This window comes from Lagopus leucura, unplaced genomic scaffold, assembly GCF_019238085.1.
Source record: "Lagopus leucura isolate 7727_CA_CO unplaced genomic scaffold, USGS_WTPT01 Super-Scaffold_100157, whole genome shotgun sequence".
Classification (NCBI taxonomy): domain Eukaryota; kingdom Metazoa; phylum Chordata; class Aves; order Galliformes; family Phasianidae; genus Lagopus; species Lagopus leucura.
In genome coordinates this window covers 44,693,159-44,714,521 of record NW_024962334.1, presented here as the reverse complement: position 1 = coordinate 44,714,521, position 21,363 = coordinate 44,693,159, and the positions used below count along the sequence as shown (strand labels likewise).

The 21,363-nt window shown below is 46.1% G+C and overlaps 1 protein-coding gene across 2 annotated transcripts; it reads right to left on the bottom strand.

Moving 5' to 3' along the window:
- WDR86 (WD repeat domain 86) lies at positions 1-19,579 on the bottom strand. Of its 2 annotated transcripts, XM_042888364.1 has the most exons (7): positions 19,533-19,579; positions 18,553-18,829; positions 16,246-16,387; positions 14,476-14,908; positions 5,744-5,879; positions 2,198-2,301; positions 1-1,088 (listed from the first exon to the last, which is right to left on the bottom strand). In XM_042888364.1, the coding sequence occupies exons 2-7, from the start codon at positions 18,713-18,715 to the stop codon at positions 870-872; spliced, it is 1,197 nt and encodes a 398-aa protein (XP_042744298.1). In that variant the 5' UTR covers positions 18,716-18,829; positions 19,533-19,579; the 3' UTR covers positions 1-869. The 2 variants fall into 2 exon arrangements, with proteins under 2 accessions (XP_042744298.1, XP_042744296.1); XM_042888362.1 differs by lacking the exon at positions 19,533-19,579 and having other exon boundaries at positions 18,553-19,058.
- Positions 19,580-21,363: the final 1,784 nt, after the last annotated feature.

Genomic DNA, 21,363 nt, shown 5'->3' with positions numbered 1-21,363 from the left:
TAGATGCCACATGTTTATTGGTCCATTCTAAGAAAGAATTACAGCGTTGCTATCTTGCTGTAGTACAGAATAAATAAAGCCATAAAAATAAAAACATGTGGTTAGATATTTTCGTACTGGTTCTACAAAGGGTTATATCTGCAAATAGAAAAATAGAAGAACCTTCGTTTACTCAGGGCTCAGTGGTTATCAGAAAGGGATGAACCTGGAAAAAGAGGGGGAGAAATACTCTTGAATTCAACTGCTTAGCCATTGCTGCTAGCAAGCCAAGGCCAGGCATAACCACATAAGGAAGAGACAACACCTTTCCAGCAACTCTTCCCTATAATTCACACCCACCCCCGGTGAAGCACAACTGGAACTCCCACATGGATACAAGGACCAGGCAGAACCGAGCACTGAGCCCAGGGGCATTGCATAGCCACTATCCCAGATGTGGTGCCACAGCCTCCTTGCTCCTGCCATGCTCAGGCATTCAACCAGACTCAGGGCCTGTGAGAGGGTAGTGGGGATAGGCAGAAACAGTCCTTGTCAGATTCCAGCCAAGTAGAAGTGTGCAACACCTCAATGCCAGGAAGAACTGAAAAAAAGCAGCTGTAAATGAAGTACTTAATGACACAGCCACACCGCTGATACATCACCCCAACCACACTCAGTCCCTCCTGCCCCCAGTACGGCTCAGCTGAGTCATCCTGAGCAGCAACATGACTGGAGTCCATCTTACTGCCACAGAGAGCTTTGGCTCTTTAAAGAGAGTTTCAAGCAAAGCCATCTCCCGTCTCTTTCCGAGTTCTGGTTTGCATGAAGACAGTGGTGCAGAAAACAGAAGGTTCAGCTTTGGTCACTCACAGACAGTCCGTTGTGGTCAGTCACATTAGTTCAACAGTCTCATGTTCCCCATTTTCTTGCTGTACCATACAGCCGACCTTATTGTTGAAGAGACGAGACAGACTTCCCTTCTGCGAGCTCCTGCCCTGGACACACCTCTCCTTCTTCAAACGCCGCTTATTTCTCTTGCATATTCCCCGGATGTCCCAAATCCTCAGTGTTCCATCGTGGGAGGCTGTGTACAGCAGCTCGTTGTGGATCTGGAACAACAGGGTCACACAATGCCAAGCTACAGCTCAGAACATGCATAATCAAACTCCAGAATCAGAGCAAACACAGCTTGGATCGACACTTAGGACCTGATAGCGCATACCGAAAGCTGCTATAAATTATCACAAAAGCTGCTCAAGTGCGATGGGACGTTCCCAAGTCAGGCCTCATTTCTTAGCCATTTCACAGAGCCATAAAATATACACAGCAAGGGTTATTTATAATTTACATCCACCAGAAAAGCAATGGGGAACTAATTCCTAAGTGTCATAGCAGGCTGTAGCCAGGCATTTCTGTGCCAGCTTCAGACTCCTGGTTTTGAAGACAAAGACTGAGGCACCATCAAAATGTGAATCACTGAGCAGTGGATGTGGACAGGAATGCTCTCCTTACCACTTCACTTTCTCCCTTTTTAGCATTAAACATCAGTGCCCATTGAATCAAGACAATGAACAAGTCCTTTTTAAGGACCTGGATTAGTTTTCAGAAAAATGTTAACCCTGTAGCAGAGACTCTTCCATTTGTCTGGTGGGAGGTACAGCAGACAGCAAGATAGAGCTTCTCTGGCATCGTTACAGCTACAGAAAAAATCGTATGCTGGAGGCAACACTTCATAGAGTAGTTTAAATAAAGGGTAGAACATGGTAATCAGCACTAGCACCTCACTAAGATTGGAAAGGACAGTAAACAGTTGCTAGACTCTCTGTGAAGGGATGCCATATCTGGGGGACAGGGGCTGAATGCTGTATTTGTTCTGTTTGGACAAGGAAGAAACTTGCATTCTGCACAAAGCACTGCAAATCCTTGCATTGTGAAGCCTCCTGGTGGAAGGGCTCTCTGAGTCCATCCCCTGCCCCTACATGTCTCTGTCATTGCATTTCTTATGAATGCTTGTCTAACGTGACCTGAAAAGCCTCCCCTCCCTGACACAGGACTGCCTCTGGGGGTTCATTCTGTGGCTTCATTCTGTGGCTTCGCTTACCCTTCTCAGTGGGGATACTTGCATCTATTACATTTCATCTTATCCCACAACAGCACTCAACTGCTGCACGGTTCCCATGAAACACAAGAGAGCGAGCACAAGTGACAAATTCCCCACCTGGATGCAATTGATGATGAACTTGTGTCCTCGGAAGATCTTCTGCAGGACACCACTCCTGGAATTGAAGGCTCGTGCGCAGGCATCACCACTCCCAGTAAACACTGCAAGACAAGCACACAGCTCAGCACGCAGCCTAACAGGAGCAGCCACAAAAGAACAGCTCATGCCAAGTCAGAAACACGCCAAGAATGGTCTTAAACTGAGACAGGAGAGGTTTAGGTTGGATATTAGGAGGAAGTTTTTCACTCAGAGGGTGGTGAGGCACTGGAACAGGTTGCCCAAGGAGGCTGTGGATGCCCCATGCCTGGAGGCATTCAAGGCACATAGCAGGGGGGTTAAAACTAGATGAGCACTGTGATCCTTTCCAACCCAGGCCATTCTCTGACTCTCCCCTACGATTCTATGATTTAAGCCATACCTTTGCAGTGTTCCCCCAAAGGGGAACAGCCGTGTTCTTTAAGGGTTAGAAGCTGCTTCCAGGAACACCCACTTTCTTTCACGTGCCTCAAATTCCTCAAGTTTATCTACAGATAAAAATGTCAGAACAGCACAAAGCATTCACTGCTTCGTATTCACTGCTCTCTGCACTTCATGTCTTTGCAGAAAGACAGCTACAAAACTACAGTGCCTGAAAACAACAGATTCCTCATCTTCTGGGAGAAACAGGGCACTGGATTCCTGAACAGATGTAAAGAAATGTACACAGTAGCAAATGGAGGGCTACAAGAAGAGACAAGAACAGGCTGCCTCTTGCTACCAGCTTTCCAACCTCAAGTTAAAGAGCAGGAGGCTGGCTGCCTCCTGGGTACACCTTTAAGGAACAGCTGGATATGGACAAACCAGACTCATTTTACATGGGCCTGCATGCACTCTGTGGCCAACACAATTCTGAAAAAGCACTCGTCCCATTCTGCAGACCAGTACCAATAACACAAAGCACAGCACAGTCTTTTCCAGTTAACAGAAGTACCTTCCTATATTACACGCATGCAGAGAATAAGCAATTAAGAGCTGCTTTCACCATGCTGCCGTCAGTTCATTCCAGCTATCAGGATTTTGCTCTTGACAGACATCTCCTCCACCTTTTGAACTGTCACTCCAGATTTAGGAAGCCCCCCTGCAGCCCTGAGTTGTAAGGGAGAGCTGCTGACATAACCCAGATTCAGCATTTAGATTATATAGACACCTCTCTGAAGCAAATAAGCAAATATGTCAGCAATTCTTTTTTTTTATTATTTTTTATTTTTTTTACTTAAAATTCACAGCATCTTGGGAGAGTGGGCTGGTTTGGAACGTTCCCTTGGAGATTTGGAACAGGAAAAAAAAAAATATATATATATATATATACATATATATACACACTAAATGAGCATTGTGGTCCTTTTCAACCCAGGCCATTCTGATGATTCTATGACCAACATGTAACACCAAATGAATGGCTGCTATTGGGGCCTTAACATCTCTTGTGGTAGATGATGGGTATAATGGTGATAAATGGCTGACAAATGTGGGATAATACTCATTAGAAAGATACAAAACCAAACATTGTCATCAAGCAAGATGACATAAATATATTAAATATATATAAATATATTAAATATAAACTAAACTAAATGACCACGTATGTATAGTAGGAGAGAAATAACCATGATAAGACCATTAAGTAAATGGAACTGAGAACAGCTGTAACATTCCCCATGCTTGTAATTACACACACATACTAAGCAAGGCCAATAGAAACACATTCTGATCATTTGATGGCTCAGTTAGAATCAGAATATATCTAAATTATGTTCAGACACATCCCTAGCATTCTTCCATGACACGTATCCTACTCTTTAAGTGCAATAAATTCTCCTTGTTTGACACACTTAGCATTTTTGCTTTAGATTGAAAAGTGAGATCTTAAATAACACCATGAGCACTTCTATCACACTATCAGGATGTTGCAGATCTGACTAAATGCAGTAATACTAAATGCATTTTAAGAAAGAGAACTATGAAAAAGTAATGCATCTGCATGGCAGAGACACTGCAGAGGGATGAAGGGGAGGGAAATGGCGTCAAATAATGAAACTTCTGTTTGAGCCTAACCTTCTTCACAGTGATTTTAGAGACTCTGGTCAAGCCTGTACAAACAGCCTGAAAAGAAGCTGTGAGCATCTCATTAATGAAGGACGCAGCCTGCTGTCTGCTCAGCACAGATTCCTCACTGGATCAGACCAGCATTTGCTTAGTGCAGTCATCTTGCTTGATGACAATGTTTGGTTTTGTATCTTTCTAACGAGTATTATCTCACATTTGTCAGCCATTTATCACCATTATACCCATCATCTACCACAAGAGATGTTAAGGCCCCAATAGCAACCATTCATTTGGTGTTACATGTTGGTCATAGAATCATAGAATGGCCTGGGTTGAAAAGGACCACAGTGCTCATCCAGTTCCAACCCCCTGCTGTGTGCAGGGTCACCAACCAGCAGACCAGGCTGCCCAGAGCCACATCCAGCCTGGCCTTGAATGCCTGCAGGGATGGGGCATCCACAGCCTCCTTGGGCAACCTGTTCTGGTGCCTCACCACCCAGCCAAAAGTACAGAAACTGAGATCAGAAAAGCGCTGCAGCTTTCTAGATTAGTTTAAGACTATCCACCCCAGTTACCCAGAGGAGAGAAATACTTGTTTGGGAAGTGAATGAAGGCACATCGAGTCTAACAATAGTGTCAGAATGAGACAGAGATGATGCATTGAGAGGTTTGGACTGACTAAAGCAGAGATGCAGCCTTGCAACCCAAATGTGGAAGAGCAGAGATTGACATGCATAAGGAAAGCCAGCCAAGAGAGGGATTTAAAGAGCAGTTCCTTGGCTGAAATATGTTATGTCAACAAGAGAGAGCTATGCAAAGATAACTGTATTAATAGGAGTATTGACAGCAGTGAAGCTGAGTCCCAAGCATTTGTAAGTAATGCTCAGCCGCAGCAGAAAGGTGGTTTTGGGAACAACTAGATGCAGAAAGACAGAAAAAAGGAAAAGAATTTGTGCAAAATGAGTCTTTGAGACAGTCAGAGTCCAAACAGAAACCCTGTTGGAAAGAGCAGCGAGGATTTGAGAAGTGATTCTGGTTTGGGACAGTCTGTTAACAGTACAGACAAGGCAGTAGAGGGTGGCACGGGGCAGTGTATCCAGCAGCAGCACTTGCTGTCAGCAAGAGCAGCAGGCTGACAGACATTAGGCTGGTGAGGCTAAACCATGTCTGTGCAAACAAAGCACAGACAGCTCTGGATTTCAGCCACTTCCCCTCGTAACATAAATAAAGCAAGTATTACAAAGCTAGAAGAAGGAGGTCAAAATGGAGGGAAGATCTGAGCTTCTCACACGGAACAGTGCAGCAAATTTGATACTGAACATAAAAAAAAGCTGGAGCTGAATAAAGTGACACGTTCTGAAGCCTTGTAATTACAGCATTCTCTATTAACAATCTTCGATCAAAGACAAACATCCAAAAGGAGACAAGGGATTGCTGAACATAGGAAAGGCAACTCACAGATCCCAGCGTGGTATTTCAAAGTGCTAACGCTGTGTTTGTGAGCCTTGTATGTTTGGATTCGCTCCCCAGTGTCCACTAACCAGCACTTCACTGTCCTGTCCGCGCTTCCTGAATACAAGTGCCGATTCACCAGCTGAAGGGAAGAGAAAAAAAAGCATTAACAACAGTCTCTTAGGCATGGTGGTGTGAGCTCTGCACTGAGCTGACTCATCTGAAGTCGCAGTTTCTGTCTGAACGGCCTCAAAAAAGCCCAACAAGTGGTAGTTCTGTGAGGTACAGACTGGGTTTTAAACAGTGGTTGGCAAACCCCTCTGTGGCAGAGGGTTGGAACCTGATGATCCTTGAGGTCCCTTCCAACCCAAGCCATTCTGTGATTCTGTGATAAACAGAGTATAGCAGGATTACTCTGCTTGAGGTCACTATGTGGAAACACTAGCTCTTCATCAATGGTAGAGGGGGGTTTTTCCTTTCCACACAGACACAGCGAAGAATTGCAAAGGGAATGATTACAGAAGGGAAAGAGAGACAGGGAGAATGTAACAGACCTGTGCAGTACTATGAAACTTGCCAGGATACAGCAATAGACAATCTGAAGTGCACAGAGCCTGGCAGCTTTGCAGGGGAAACCCTCCGCAGTGCAAAGAAATCCTGCATTCATGCTCATCTAGGGCAAGCAATTATGGCCTCTGAGCAGGCACCATTCTGCACGGCTCTGTATATTTCTCCAAGCAGAGAGCTGGCCTGGCAGATGCCATTTGAAGGCAGTATGATGGTGTCAGCCAGTGAAGCACACACTCTCACAGCAATCATGAGTCAACTGGACCTGGGCGTTGCTCTTGGGTCACTTTCAGGGGACACCTTGCACTATAAACCCCCAATCCCTCCTCCTGGCACTCTGTTTCTGTAAGCTTTAAATGTTTTTTCCATTCTTTCCCATCTCCACTCCACTTTGAGAAGGTGTCATTTGTGAAAGGCATCATAAACGAGCAGAACTTGGCCCACGGGGCAGTTTTCACAGCTGAACGTCAAGAGGTTGTAAAACACATCAGCTGCTAAAAGTCAGCAGTACTTTGAAATGTCACATCCCATTACTTTTAAGCTGCGTTACCCATGGCATTAATACTACATCTCTTTGAGGAAAGAGAAGGAATGGCCAGCAGCACTAACGAAAAGCGAGAGCCGTAACAGTCAGCCTGAGGAAGGAAACCTGACCTTTCATTTCCGGGCTCAACTTGAATGGGCACGACAAACATTGTCACATGGCCCCTGTTCAATGCAAGAGTTGTTTTGAATTGAGAGCCTGCTGGGCTTTTCCTGGCCAAGTCATCACATTTCTGGTTCAGACATCTCACACCGACACACTGAGCAAAGAAGGGGAAAACATGGAGTTATAACCTCCTGCAGGTAGGTGCCACTCAGCATTACTGGAACGTTAGGTTAAACTGCTTGAGTTCCACATCTAAGTGGGTGTGCAGATGCTGAAATGGAACAGAACAGCAGCACTTGCCTGGATTTTCTTCCTTGCTAGATTTAAAAATATGTTAAATGACCTGGGCTACACAGATAATTTATGCCACAGGAAGCATAAGAACCATAAAAGCTTTCAATGCATGGAGACCTGCAGAGTCAGCAGCGTGGCAGCTCTCTTCATTAAGCCCCAAGTCTCTGTGCCACCCAAGCTGCCCTCTAATACACCTGTTTATTTCCCCTCCTCCCACTCCCCAGTTTAAGCAGGGGAGCAAAGGATTCTCAGCAATGCTTAGAAACAGAAACATGAGCATGTTAAACCATCTATTGGATGTCACAGACTAAGCTTGCAGTAAAGCCAATAGCAAAGTCTGCTACGTGTTCAAACTGTCACACTGCCTCTCATTTCCATGGGATTTTTAAAATGCAGAACACAGAATAGCTATTAGCAGGGAAATCCAATGAAAGTCATCAGATCAAGTGGAAGCTGCAAATCAGATCTACCACTGGTGGTACGATGCAGGCATCGCCTCATCTGAATTGCTGTAACTATCTACATCTAAAATAGCCCCTTACAGCCACTGAGGTCTGCCCCTAAAGGAGATGTCCGAAGCCAATCACACCTTAAAAGTGGCTCTTTGTCCCTCAGACAAGGGTGGCTGTCTCAGCTGCAGCCATCGCTATCAGTTTTGATGAACTGCTTTTTGATCCCGCTTCATTTGATCAGATCTTAACAGATCTAGGTTACAGCTGCAACCTAAGCTACAGCACTTCAGATACCTATTATTTAGTCACAATCATCGTCATGACAGGCAGTGCCCCCAGCCCAAGCACCCGATGCGCAGCACTCACATTGTATGGCATAAAATAAAATATAAATAAATGCCTTCCCTGATTCACAGGTGGGGAACTGTGATACAGTGCATCTCAAGTCCCTGCTTAAAAAAAATGTCCTGAAATTTGCAGCACTGTAACTTCTGACTGCCAGGATCTCAGAGCACAGGATGCATTACATGCCTCAGGGAAGCTGTGATGAGCACCAGTGCACTGAGCCCAGGAGGGTATATGAAAACCAACTGGGATTCTTACTGACAAGAGCAAGACAGAGGCACCAATCCAGTCCAACCCACGTCAAATCAGCAGTTTGACTCCACAGCCTTCTGCCAGCATTGGCATCCAAAAGATGCATTTACCTCCCAGTGCAGACACAGCAGGCCTGGCTCTCAACTCCCCAGGGTTGCATTCAGTGCACAAATACCCCATGCTGGCTGGGCACAGCAAGTAGCCAAAGCCCCATCCAGCCTGGCCCTGAGCACCTCCAAGGAGGGGGCAGCCACAGCTCTGGGCAGAAGTGCCAGTGCCTCACCAGGAAGAACTTCTTTCTAATACTCAATCCAAACCTACCCTTTCTTAATTTAAAGCCACTTCTCTTCGTCCGATCACTAGGAAGCATCCATAGTTGCTGTTCCTTGGCTTAAATACCCCTGCTAGCACATTAGGCTCAGCAGATCAGCTCCTAGGACAACTTCTTCACCAGAATGCAAGACCAAGCTTTACCTTTGGTGGGAGGAAGGCATTCCAAGTGCCGAGACCGGCACCCATTTTTGTGCATGGGCATTCAGATGCAGTCATTTTCAGCCAATACTTGTGTGCTTACAAACTCTCCATCCCTAACTACCAGGCCTTTTTTCCCCTTCCAAAGCTCCAAAACCCACACTCAATTCTCTAACCCCAGTCCTAATCTTATTATTTAACTTTCATATAATTTAGAAGGAAAATGGTGAAATTTCACCCAACAGATTTTCCAAATATACCCAAGCCTGTCAAATCCTGGTTTAAAAACCATCAGTAGAAACAGTTACATATTCTAATCTGCAAATGCCTGGAGAACTGGTGGTATTTCCAGAGCTGTATTTTCCTTGGCTGGCTCCTGAGTGCTTTGTTCACTTTGGATCACTGCCCAACAAAGTTCCTGACAAGGAAAAGCATGGCAATGCAAGGACACCTGGAGCAGGGCAGACAATACACAACAGATCTGCAGCTTGGGAACTAATGAGCTGTGCGGATACTTCAAACCCAAGGAGCTTCAAAAGAATAAAGAAAGCTGATGACAATCAGATGCCCAGTTTTAAAGCCTCAGCCAGATGGGGGGAAAGAAATCACCGCATTGATAGCTTTAATTCTGGACTATTTGTGTTTCTCATTGTGCTGAGGGACTTTGCTTTTTACCAGATGAAACACTGAGACATGAGAATGAGGCACACTTGTCTCAGTTTCTCCAGCAATGTCCTGAAAAATGTACTATTCCACGACAAAGTTTGGTCAGACTGGCTTTTAACAGCCAAGTTACAGCACTGGAAAAATAAAAGTTGCAGACACTGAAGTAGTTACAAGTTTCACCATAAAAAGATTGCCTGTTTTATTTAATCCTGATGTTGGTCACAGCCCCTAGACATGCCACAGTTGACATAAAGAAGCATAGCTAGCGTTGGTTTCTCCTGACAGTCACAACCCTACTGCTCTGTGAGCCTGGCTGAGCTGAACACGTGCAGCAGCTTAAGACAATTTCCACCTGCATGAATGCCAAAAAAGTCAGCAAAAGAGTTGTGTAGCAGGTTATTCAACCTACAGTTTATAGAAGTGGACTTTGCTCTCCAATTAACCTTTGCTATAAGGCAATTTAACTTTCGTCCAAGGAGAGGCCACTGGCTCAGCAATCGGAACAGGCACGTCATCTTGCTGCAGATCACTGTGCTCAAGCAGGCTCTCAAGCAGGCAAGTTCCCATCAGCACACTTCCAATTGCCAACTTTCTCTCTACAAGGGGTCAGTGCTCCTGCAACCTGTCAGCCGGGTCTTCTGTTCACAGCTGCTCCCAAGCTAGAAATCACCAACTTGGAGCAATCTCAAGTTACATCCATGCGAGCCTTCCGCTGAGTTAGACCTTCAGGATCCCATTCAAACCACAGTCATTTTAGCAAGCTAAATAACTCCCTGTGAGCAAGAAATTGTTTTGTTTTTTGGTTTTGTTTTTATTTTAAACTGAGAATCCATCTAGAGTGTGCTCTGGCTGCTAGAGAACATTTTTCAGCTTCTTCACTGCAGTGTAATGGCCCTAAAACACGCTCCTTTTCTAAAGGCGCTGAACACGTTCAGATTTCCCCAACTCATCCTGTGATGAACGATGCAACAAACAAATTGCCCAAAAGTGCACACAGTTTCATTGGTGCCATGAGAGAAAAAAAAAATCCTTCCCCACGACCACAATAGCTAAGTGGATAAATGGAGCTCAAGCAGCGGGTTTGCTCAAAGCATTCTTTTCTTCCAGCCAGCCTTAAAAGACAACAAAGGGGAATGTTCCCAACAAAGGATCTTTTGCAGGAAAACCAGAAGCAAGTCCTTGCCCACTCATGTTCATTTAAAACTCATTTTGCAATTCTCATCCTTGTAAGAATGTTCGCTATAGAATCCAAGCTAAATACCAGACTGGATCATTTCTTTCTGCCAGCCTTTGGCAGCACAAGTTCGATAAATACTCGGTTTGAACAATCAGCAAAGGACAAAGCAATCCTTGTAAACAGTTTGCAAAACCACTTTGGAGACGTTTAGAATAACACACACTAGTAAATATGTGGGCCAGGGTTATTCAGCCTGGTGCAGGCAGTGGTGTTCAGGGGAATTGTCGGTCTGATTACGAATTACAAACCTTGGTCTTTAGCTGGGCCTGAAATGTTTTAGCAGAAGAAATAGAATGAGCTGTGTGATTACACTCAGCCCACCCTTGCTTTTTTCCCATTGCTTCCTGTATCACATCATTGGCTCTTACACGAAGAGAGCACTCAGAGCAGCTGCTGGCCCTCACTTGCCAAGCTAGCAACACTGTGCAGAAGAAGCATGGGAGAAGAGTTCTGGCTGCTGCACCAATGGTTACCTTGCCTGACGACGTGAGGGAAGGAGTCAAGGCTGCCAAGGCACCTCGCATGCAGAAAGTCTACTGGCAAAGCTTCTGTCAGCTGAATTGGGATGGTGGAAGGAGGAATGGCGTTACAAAAAGCAGGCACCTGCAGCTGTTGTGAGAGCAGGCCACACGCCATGCTTCAGCCCTGGGACAGCAGGACACATCACACAGAAGATCAGAACTGCTCACTCTCCTCACTGTTGTCTGTGATCACCAAGGACAGGGGAAAAGGGAAAGCAAAAGCCAAACAGTGTTCCTTGGCCTTCCGTGCCAGATTAGAGTATTCAGGCTCCTCTAATGTATGCTGGATGGCAACAGTACCTAGAAGATCTTGGAGCAAATGAGGAGCATTCCAAGTCAGAACATGACTGTGCCATCATCTCTTTGCTCTCCATTCACCAGCCATGCAGGAAGGGAAATCACGGGTGCATCTATGGATATCTACCCTGAAAGGCTCTCCTAAGCTCCATTCACTGCTACAGAAATGCTATTGGTATTTACTGGAAAGTCATGGAAGCTGGCCAGACCAGCCCAGACCTTACCTGCAGCAGTTCAGAACATCCTGAGGCACTCCTGCTAATACAGTACATTTTAAAGCTGGGGAAGATACAGTCTTAGTAGTCACACTTTTCGTGTCCTGTCTGGGAAAAGATACCACATTGAACTCCATTTCTCAAATGTTCTGAAAGGCCAGCCTCCCTTAGGAACCTTTATTTGCATACATACACTAGAAATTAGTACTTCTTTTTGTACCCCTTTAGTCTCTCCACATAAGCAGTACAGCAGCTGGTGAATGGTAACAACTACCTTTAAATGCTGGTACCAGCTCAGCTCCTCCAGGACAAGGGAGTAAAAATGTGGTGTAATTAGAAGCTCACTCTCATGCTCTGAAGAAACTGAGCTACTGCCAACAATTAAAGCTCTCTGCTGGCTACTGTTAGTGACTCACAACCACCTCCAAGTCCTCCCGGACACAGGGTTTGAAAAATACTACACTAAACTCACTGACACGGATTGCAACACTGCCACAAAGGAGCCCTGGGCAAAGAAGGCTCCAAAGGTTCCTGGAGAGAAAAAAAAAAAAAAAATTATTAAAGTCAAAAACAAAATAAAGGAACATAAAGAAAAAAAAATAAAAATAAAAAATAAAAATAAAGAAAGCAACCAAGCAAACAAAAACCAGAACACAAGAAAACTGCACACACCTCAGCTCAGGAAGTTTCCCTTCTGTTGCAACATCTTTGTATGGATTCTTGTGATTGACCCCTTTCTAGAAGAACGAAAATACCATGTGGGCTGTGCTGAGAGGCAGCCAAGAGGAACAGAAGGGCTAGTGTTGAACCAATAAGGAAGAGCTAGGAATTAGGAAAGACTGACAGGCTAAAGCTATTCAACAGCATTACAGCAAGTGATTAAGCTGGGGTAAGTTTTAGGGCAGCGTGTACCCAGCTGGACTCCTCTAGCTTCAGCCATCAACTGATGACTGGAGAAGCAAATGGCTACCAGTTACTCACAGCTACGGGCTGAGGGTTTGGCCAGGATCATTGCCAGCACAGCCTTGGCAGCAGCAGACTTGTCTACTTTGAATTGTTCAGATTTTCCAAAGAGACGTGTTGGTTTTGCTTTTCTTCTCTCCTACAAGAAGTTCTGTTTGTTTAAAACCATTGTTTAATGCTGTGCTCGCAAGGAGGGAAGTATTGCTCATTCTGGAGCATTCAAAGAGTGTAATTGAATTTCCCAGGCTTCTGGGAGAGGGTCAAGCCAGTTTTGTGTAACAATTTTAGCAAGAACCCAATTAAATTAAAGCAAGCTCTGTTGTTGCCAATCTGTGTCTTGAGAAAAGGTTACTATTAAACTGTAAGACATAGCGTGACACTAAGAACAACAACATATTTACGTGAGCATCCTCAAAATGCATTACCACAATCTGAGAATGTACCCAGGCAAGACAAACATTACTCCAGGGAAACACAACTTAGTTCTTTTTCCTTTCTAAAAGGGAAGGAAAATAGAATTCCTTCCGTACTATTGGGTCTTCAGCCTGCTACTGTCAGCTATAAGTATCTTCTTTAGAAACAGAGGCAACATTTATTAAACAGCTATTAAAAATATACACTGTAGCCTCTGCAAAGGAAGTTACATAAACAAGAAGAATAGTGGGAAAAAAAAATAAATAAATAAAACAAACACAACTTGTGTAAGTTCATACAACACATCTAATTAAAAGTACTTAGGTTTACTGACCTGAAATTAACTTACACACCTTCTTTAAATATTCCATTAATATTGTCTGGTGAATGGACAAGTACTTATGCCATAGTTCCCTTTTGTCTTCTTCGTCTCCCCAAATCCATTCCCTCCCTTGCAATGTTAATAAACTTGGCAATGTTCACCAGAAAAATACCACAAACAGAAAAACAAGGTACAGTTCTTCAAGTCACATTAAATTTTTTCCCCTCTCCTTCACTGTTTCCCAATTCTCTCCCCCAGGCTCTATTTCTCTTTTCCATTTTCCTTGCCCGTTCTCTCATTTGGCCATCTCTTTCTCCCTTTCTTTCCTCATCTTGTGTCTGTGTGTGTGGTTTTAACAGCAGGATTTCTTCCAGCTTTATGCTATCATCTCTTGTTCACAATTTTGCGTTGGATATCTGATTTACTCTGAATTTTACTCCTCCCATTTTAAGATACTCATCCCTATGTCAGCTTTGTTGCACCAACAGCTCAGGTTATTTCTCTTCAAAGTCTGGTGGGCCACGATGCACAATCCTACTCAGAAGAAGAGCACACCAACACACCCCACACATAAACTTCAAGACCAAGGGGTACCTAAACAAATACTGAGCTAGAAGTTAGACCAGGACAGCCACTGGAATCCAAGAGGATACCATGACATATTCTAGAGAAAGGTTGTTCCGAGATCATAGGGCACAATTATTCTGTTATTATATGAATGGTTAAGAATATCATTTACAACATGTCTCAGAAGAGCATCTCTGTGAGTGAAAAGACAGTTGAGACTCGCACAGATTAGAAGACAGATACCTCCTTAGAATGGCTCTTGGTTGCACCAGTGAAGATTTAGGTTGGAATCAAGGAAAACTTCTTTACAGAAAGGGTAGTTAAGCACTGGAATAGGCACCCCAGGGAGGCGGTTGAGCCACCATCCCTGGATGTGTTCGAAAGCCATTCAGATGTGCTGCCCAGGGACACGATTTAGGGTTGTCAGAGTTAGGGTAGTTTGGTTGAGTCGCTGTTAGACTTGATCTTTGAGGTCTTTTCCAACTTGAGCAATCCTATGTTCTTACCTCTAGGCAAATTATTGATCCTTGGTGCTCTTTGAACACTTTCAGCTGCTCGCCAGTAACAATATTCCATGTTCGAATGGTATAGTCCGTGCTGCCAGAAAACAACTCCCTGTTTGGTGCGTCAAGTATAAGGCATAAGACAGCCCCAGTGTGTCCCAGCAGAGTCTGGTAACAGCGCCCGCTGGACACCCACCAGACCTTTACAGTGCAGTCCGTGCTACCTGTCACCAGGAGGTCTCTGCTTACTCTCTCCTCTTCCTCCTCTTCCTCCTCCTCCTCCTCCAGGACGTCCTTGGAGGAATAGTGCGCTAGAGTCAGGACGCAGTTCCGATGGCCCCGGAATTCCTGGATTTGTTTCTCCTTGTCCACACTCCAGCAGCGGGCTGTCCTGTCATAGGAGCCACTAAAGAGATAGTCTTTGGCAACCAGGATCCTGCAAAAAAATAAAGAAAGCATTATATATTAACAGTACCATTCTTTTTACCTTTTATTTTTGTAATGATTTCAATGCTAAGCACACTGAAGCTAGAAACAGTAGCATGAATTCAACATACACACCTCTGATTCAGCCCCTCTGTTTAAAACACATTATTTAATAAGCACACTTTTTTCTTTTTCCCCACACTAAACACATCTCTGTTTTAGTTTTGAAAAGTAAGACTCTTTCTTCAGGTACACCAGTGTGGATATTTTACACTGTACCTTTGCAGTGCTAAATCATAGGAGATAATAAAATAAAAAAGGACCACAATGCTCATCTAGTTTCAACCCCCTGCTATGTGCAGGGTCGCCAACCACCACAGCAGGCTGCCCAGATGCCTCCAGGGATGGGGCATCCACAGCCTCCTTGGGCAACCTGTTCCACTGCATGAAAAACTTTGTGAAAAGCTTCCTCCTAATATCTAACCCTATTACAGAATCAAAAAGCAAATCAGAGACTATAGCTCAAGAATCCAGCTTGCTGGGCCTCCGTAATAATGAAGTGTAGCTGCACAAACACTTAAGAGATAACAGCACAGTCTCTGTGGACTGTGTTTCTAAACTGGAAACAGGGAACATCATAACCTATCTTCTTTATACGCTGAGTTTGGCCCTCTGGAACCTTTCAAACTGGCAACAAAGACAGATGAATAGGGAACACATTTCCAACTTGCTGATTCAAGCAAAATCAGGCCAGTGCCAGAACACAGGCAGAGCCAGCCTTCCTAACTATTTACAGCATCCAGCTACACACCGTTTGTGCTCCGAGTTTGGTGATGAACAACAACAAAAAAATATTAAAATAAATCTTTGACTGATTGCTCCATTAAGTAAAGCCATCCCAGCTATTAAGAGGCACTTCAAAAATCAACAAGCCAATCAGTTATGAACAATCAGATTAAGACAAACTTCGTTTGCACAAGGAGGAATTGCGATTCCAGAAACAGCCCTGACTTCACCCCCCTCAGTGACTCAAAGGTTTGACGTGATGTTTTTACATCCATTTATCAAAAGCATCTGTTATCAATTGAACAATTTCTTCTGGAATGTCATGGCTGGTGCTGGATTCAATTCCCCTGCCATGTGCCTTACAGCCCTCTCCTATCTGCCGTCTATGGATATGTCAGCACTGTTGCTAGGAAAACCAATCATTACAGCACAGAACACGTGGAGCATGCACCCAAAGGCTTACACAACCCTTTTGTTAGCATAGTCACGGAAAATTGCAGCAAGATGACAACCTATGTGATAAGAGATTACAGGAACACCACGGAACTCCATGGAACCAACCTGTTCACAATGGATGTGTGCCCTCGGTAAATGGCCAGGCACTGGCCTGTCACCACGTCCCACTTTCGGATGGTATGATCTGCACTGCATGTGAAGGCAGCCTCGTTTTCTAAGTGGCAAAAGGTGATGTAACTCTCATGTCCTAGGAACAAGAGCAGAAATAACAGCTCAAGCATCATGCCTGCAAGCAGGGAGGACTGGGTGAGCTCTTCAGCTGGACTAAGTGCACAGAAAACAGGCAGACTAGTCTTAAATTTACAATCCCATTCTTCACGCTGAAGGATTTGTGTAAAACAGCATTTTTAATGACCAGGAGAAAATTCCACTTCATTGTCACACATTCAGTGGAAGAGTACAGCAGTACTGCTTCTCTAATCAGGCAGCTCAGCTGTATCAAAAGAAGATGAGCTGAACTATTGTCAGTATAACAACATCTGCACTACTGCAAAACTGGTAACAAGGGGAAGAAAAAAAAAAAGGTTTGTTAATCCATTTTGTATACAGAAATGCATTTGCTTCCTTCTAAAGTCAGAAAAAAGGCTGCATTTCAATACAGCCCACTGACTGACAGGACACAAGCAGTCCTAAGCTGAAGCACGTAACTATGAAACAAGGAAGAGACATGAACCTCACCAGCAAGCTTAGTTTCATTGTCCAAGCAGAATGAAATGCAAACAAAAAGAGCATAATTGGTAAAAAGTCAGCCAGCGTTTTCCCCATTGTGCCCAATAACATGAGTGAAAAGTTTTCAGGATATCAGTATACCTTTAGGAAATGACCCAGAAAGAAGGAGTAAGATTCATTTATACAGTCACCCACCAGGGTAACAGATGAGACAGAACGTTCTTACACTCCTTTGGATTTAGACATCTAGACTTAAAGATTTCTAGACCAAAACTGATTCTTCTGAAGTGTCCCAAGAGACTCTGGCTGAAGCCAGTAGGCCTGAATGTGATTTAAATGCTTGCATATAGAAAGGGCAAATGTAATTAAAAAGAGAGAGAAACAGTGATGCTAGGAAAACAGAATGTTGAACAACAGAGATGTTAAAGAACTGAGGGAAAGCAGGCTACCCAGTAAAGCACTTATGCTCTCTGACATCAAAAAAGTGATTTTACTGCAACTGTTATGATTGAAAACCCTTTCAGTGTTCAGCAAATCAGAATCCACGCTCCAAGCACACATGACCTTCATTTTTCTTTTAATTAAACTCATCAGATATAAAAAAAATAGGCTGTATGTAAACTCTACCCAGCCTCACACGTTTGTGACAACGTTTTTCAAAGCAGCTTATCTAGGGGCAGGTTTCAACCTCCAGCTTTTCTCTTGCAGCAGCATCCAACCCCACTCTTACAAGACCAAAACAGCACTTTGGTCACTGCAGCACAGCCTGTCAGAGTTTAACCATTGGTAACAGTTACACAGAGCTTGTCCAAATCCCTCATGGCAGGTAAGGTGCAGCTGATGGTCTGGTGATGGTCTGCCACCACACAAGTCTGCTGGTTATGCTGTGGTACAAGCTGGAAACTGTTCTAGGTAAGGGTTTATCATAATTACAGCTTTTCAATGTGAATTTACACAAGAGTAGCATAAGAACATAAACATAATATACACAGAGTTAGCTGATGGATTGGTAGTTCACAAACCATCCAGCCAACCTTCTTTAAAGCTTCCCCCAAACACCAGCAGTTCATAAGCCACGTACTGAATACTATCCAGCACACTTATCTTCCCAGTTTAAAGCTAATTGTTGCTTTGAGTGGATTTCTGATCCCTAAGCAAACGCAGCGAATCTTCCAGGAGACACAGGATGTGGGGGCACAGACAACACAAAGTAAATAAATAATAATAAAAAGACAAACTAACAAAAAAATCCCAACAACGTTAATCTTTGAAAGAAGAAAGGATGAGAAATTCCAAATGTAAGAGTCGGGTGGTTGGTTTTCTGCTTTACTAAGAGAGAAAGAACACGAGTGAATGAGAATACAACCAATCTTTGGCCCCCAGCGTGGTTCCTGCACGGCTGTGCTTTCTGCAAAGCTTTTCTCTCAGGTATACAAACGTTAGCCTAAGGACATCAGATTCTGTTACAAATACAAAACCAATTTAGAAGTCAAAACTCCAGCGCCTGACGCATCCGTGTGTCAGAGCTCTGAGGAAAAAAGAAAAGGTTCTATTCAACAAGGTTTCCTCCCAGAGCTCTGGGCCAAGAGGTTCTGTGTAAAAACCACCTGGAAAGCGAGACGATTAACGGGACACAAGTAACGTGAAGAGCGAGAGAGGCGATAAGGAGCTCAGGATGCCTACCCTGGAAGTGGCCGTGGCACTGGCTGTCGGCCGTGCTCCAGAGCCGCGCCGTGCCGTCCTCGCTGCCCGTCAGCAGTCGCTGCCCGTCGGGGCTGAGGCTCAGCCAGTTGATGCCTCCTTGGTGATCGGCGCACACTTTCACGGCCGAGCCGCCGTTCCCCATTGCCGGCGCTGCCCACGAAGGCTGCGGGTCAGCAGGTCGCCTCGCGGCCCCTCGCTCCGGGCCTCATCTCCCACCGACCGCCTTCAGCCACGCACCTCACAGAGGGAAAGGCGGCTGGGGGACACAGAGCAGGGGACGGGGTCTCGTTGAGTCATTGCGCCTCCTCGGCGGACACACCGCTTTTCTCAGTGGGGACGCGTGCGTGCTCCGGAGCGCTTCTTTCACCGCATAAAAGCCCTACGGCGGAAAACCGCGGGGCCTCCCGTCGCCTTCCATCGCACCGCCAGCACAAGGGCACGTCCGATCGCCAGGACGGCACCGAGCCCTCCCCGGCCACCCGCCGCCCCGCACTGCGGCACTCGGGCACGCTCCTTCTCCTTCAGCTCCTCGACTCCGAGCAGCTCAGGCACCCCCGGCTCCCGCCCGCGCCCCCCGCGGTCAGCCCGCAGCGCCCCGCAGCCCCCCGGCCCCGCCGCCATCCCTCGTCCTCCCGCCCGGCCCGCGGCATCCCCGCCCTCGCCGCTCGCTCACCGCCCCGGACGCGGCTCCGGGCTGCGGCGGGACGGAGGAGCCGCCCCCAGCCGGGGCTGCGCGGGGAGGGCCGAGGCGGACGCCGCGCTCCCCTCGGGCCACCCCGGGGTGGGTCCCCGACGCCGGCTCTCCTCCCTCCATGTTAGAGCCGCTTCCCCGGGGCGGGACGCCGCGGCCTCCCCTCTCCCCAACCCGTGCCGCTCCCTCCCTTTGTGCCCCCTTGCCTCTCCTTTTTTTTTTTTTCTTTTCAGGGAAGAGGCGCCCCCAGCCCGCCTGCCTCCCTTACCGCCTTTCAGTTCCCCGGCTTTCCTTCCTCGGGGAGGCTCCAGCCCTCAGCTCTCAGCCCCGTGCTCCCCGGGAGAGGAGGGAGGGGGCGAGCTGGGGGCTGGCTTTGAGGGAAGCCATCGCCTTTTGTTCCTCCTCTCGCCCTCATCCCTGAGGATGAGCTGCGGCTGAGCTGCTCCTCAGGAGGACGCCAAAAATTCTGCTCGTTGCCAAAACGTTGAGGGCTGTTGCTCGTTAGTGCGGTCCCTCGCTCCCGTGGGCAAACCAGACTGGCAGCAGAGCCCCACCTTCCATAACATCACAGAATGATCAATGTTGAAAAAGACCGCGAAGATCATCAGGTCCGACCCATCCCACAGCGCCCACTGACCGTGTGCCACATCTCTGCAGGTCTGAAACACCTCCAGGGACGGTGACTGCACCACCTCCCTGGGCAGCCTGTACCGGTGCAGCACCACTCCTTCTGAGAAGAAGCTTTTCCACCCTGAACCTTCCCTGGCACAGCTCTCTCAGGCCATTCTCTCTCATCCTGTTGCTATTATGTGGAAGCAAAAGCCAACCCCCACCTCACCACAACCTCCTCTCAGGCATTTATAGAGAGCACTGAGGTCTCCCCTGAGCCTTCTCCTCTCCACACTGAACAACCCCAGCTCCCTCAGCTGCTCCCCATCATGCTTGTTCTCCAGACCTCTCACAGCTCAGTTGCCCTTGTCTGCACATCCTCATGTCTTCTTATAGTGAGGGGTCCAACACTGAACACTGTATTCAGGATGCATCCTCACCAGGGCCAAGTATTGAGGGATGATACCTCCCTACTCCTGCCAGCTACACTTAATCAGGCCACAAATCCACACTTTGTCTGGCTGTAGTCATGCAAGCCCTGGGCTATGGGGTGATGGCATGCTGCTTCTCCAAAATGAGGCTCTGCTGTTCTAGGAGCAGAATGAAACACAAGTGGGATGAATCCTGTCCCAGCACGTGTAATTCAACATACAAAAGATAACCTGGCAGACAGAGAACCCACAGCAAGCCCACGGCAGGGTCTGATGCAGATCCCATTGCCCTAAGTTGACAACTAACAAATGGGCAGCACCTGTACTGCTAAAAACACACCTGCTGAGTAGGGTACATGGCAAAACCCACTTTCCCTATTCCCCACTCAATTTAATCAAAGAAGTGCCTTTTTGCATCAAGTCCTTGGGCCTGCTGGCTCCATTTCAGGCTGTCACATTCAGCCCTGAGGTTTAGTAAACACTGAACAAGGCAGCAGGCTCATTCCTGGATGATGTATTTCAGTGTGTGGGTTGTACAGAAATGCAGCCTTTAAATGTATGCTTAATGGGATACTTTATTTTGCACTGCGCATTCTGGCAGACGTGGAACTGAGCTGCTACATCCCAGCCAACACCACCACCACGAGATGGTCCTGGCTCTGCTGCCCACTGTAAGCACACGTCCTGCATGGCACGTTGTCTCCAGCCAGCTCTTTTCTGAAGAGAAGCATATCTGCATTTCTGCACTATCCCCAGCCTTGACACTGCGTGCTCCATGACTTTCAATGTGAGACACGAGCACTGGATTTCTTTCCTCTGAAAATCATGTTATCCATGGAAAGACATTCTTTTGAACGTGTTGGCCTGGGAATCAGCTGTGCTCAGGGGGTGTCCCTCACCATCTTCTCGTACATCTGTCAAATCCACTCACAAACCACTGCACGGAGTGAGGGAAACTGGAGGATAGATAAGCACTCCTTATTTTTCCTGCGCTGCAGTGATGTGAACACGGGGGAAATTTGGATTTCATCTTCTATTCTAGTTAGCAAGGTGAGGCAA

Coding starts and splice junctions, on each gene's coding strand:
- WDR86 (XM_042888364.1), bottom strand. CDS start 18,715: ATGGGGAACGGCGGCTCGGCCGTGAAAGTGTGCGCCGATCACCAAGGA. Junction 16,388..18,552: donor GTGCCACGGCCACTTCCAGG/GTAGGCATCCTG, acceptor TCTTGTTCCTAG/GACATGAGAGTTACATCACC. Junction 5,880..14,475: donor GATCAATAATTTGCCTAGAG/GTAAGAACATAG, acceptor TCTTCCCTTCAG/CTGGTGAATCGGCACTTGTA.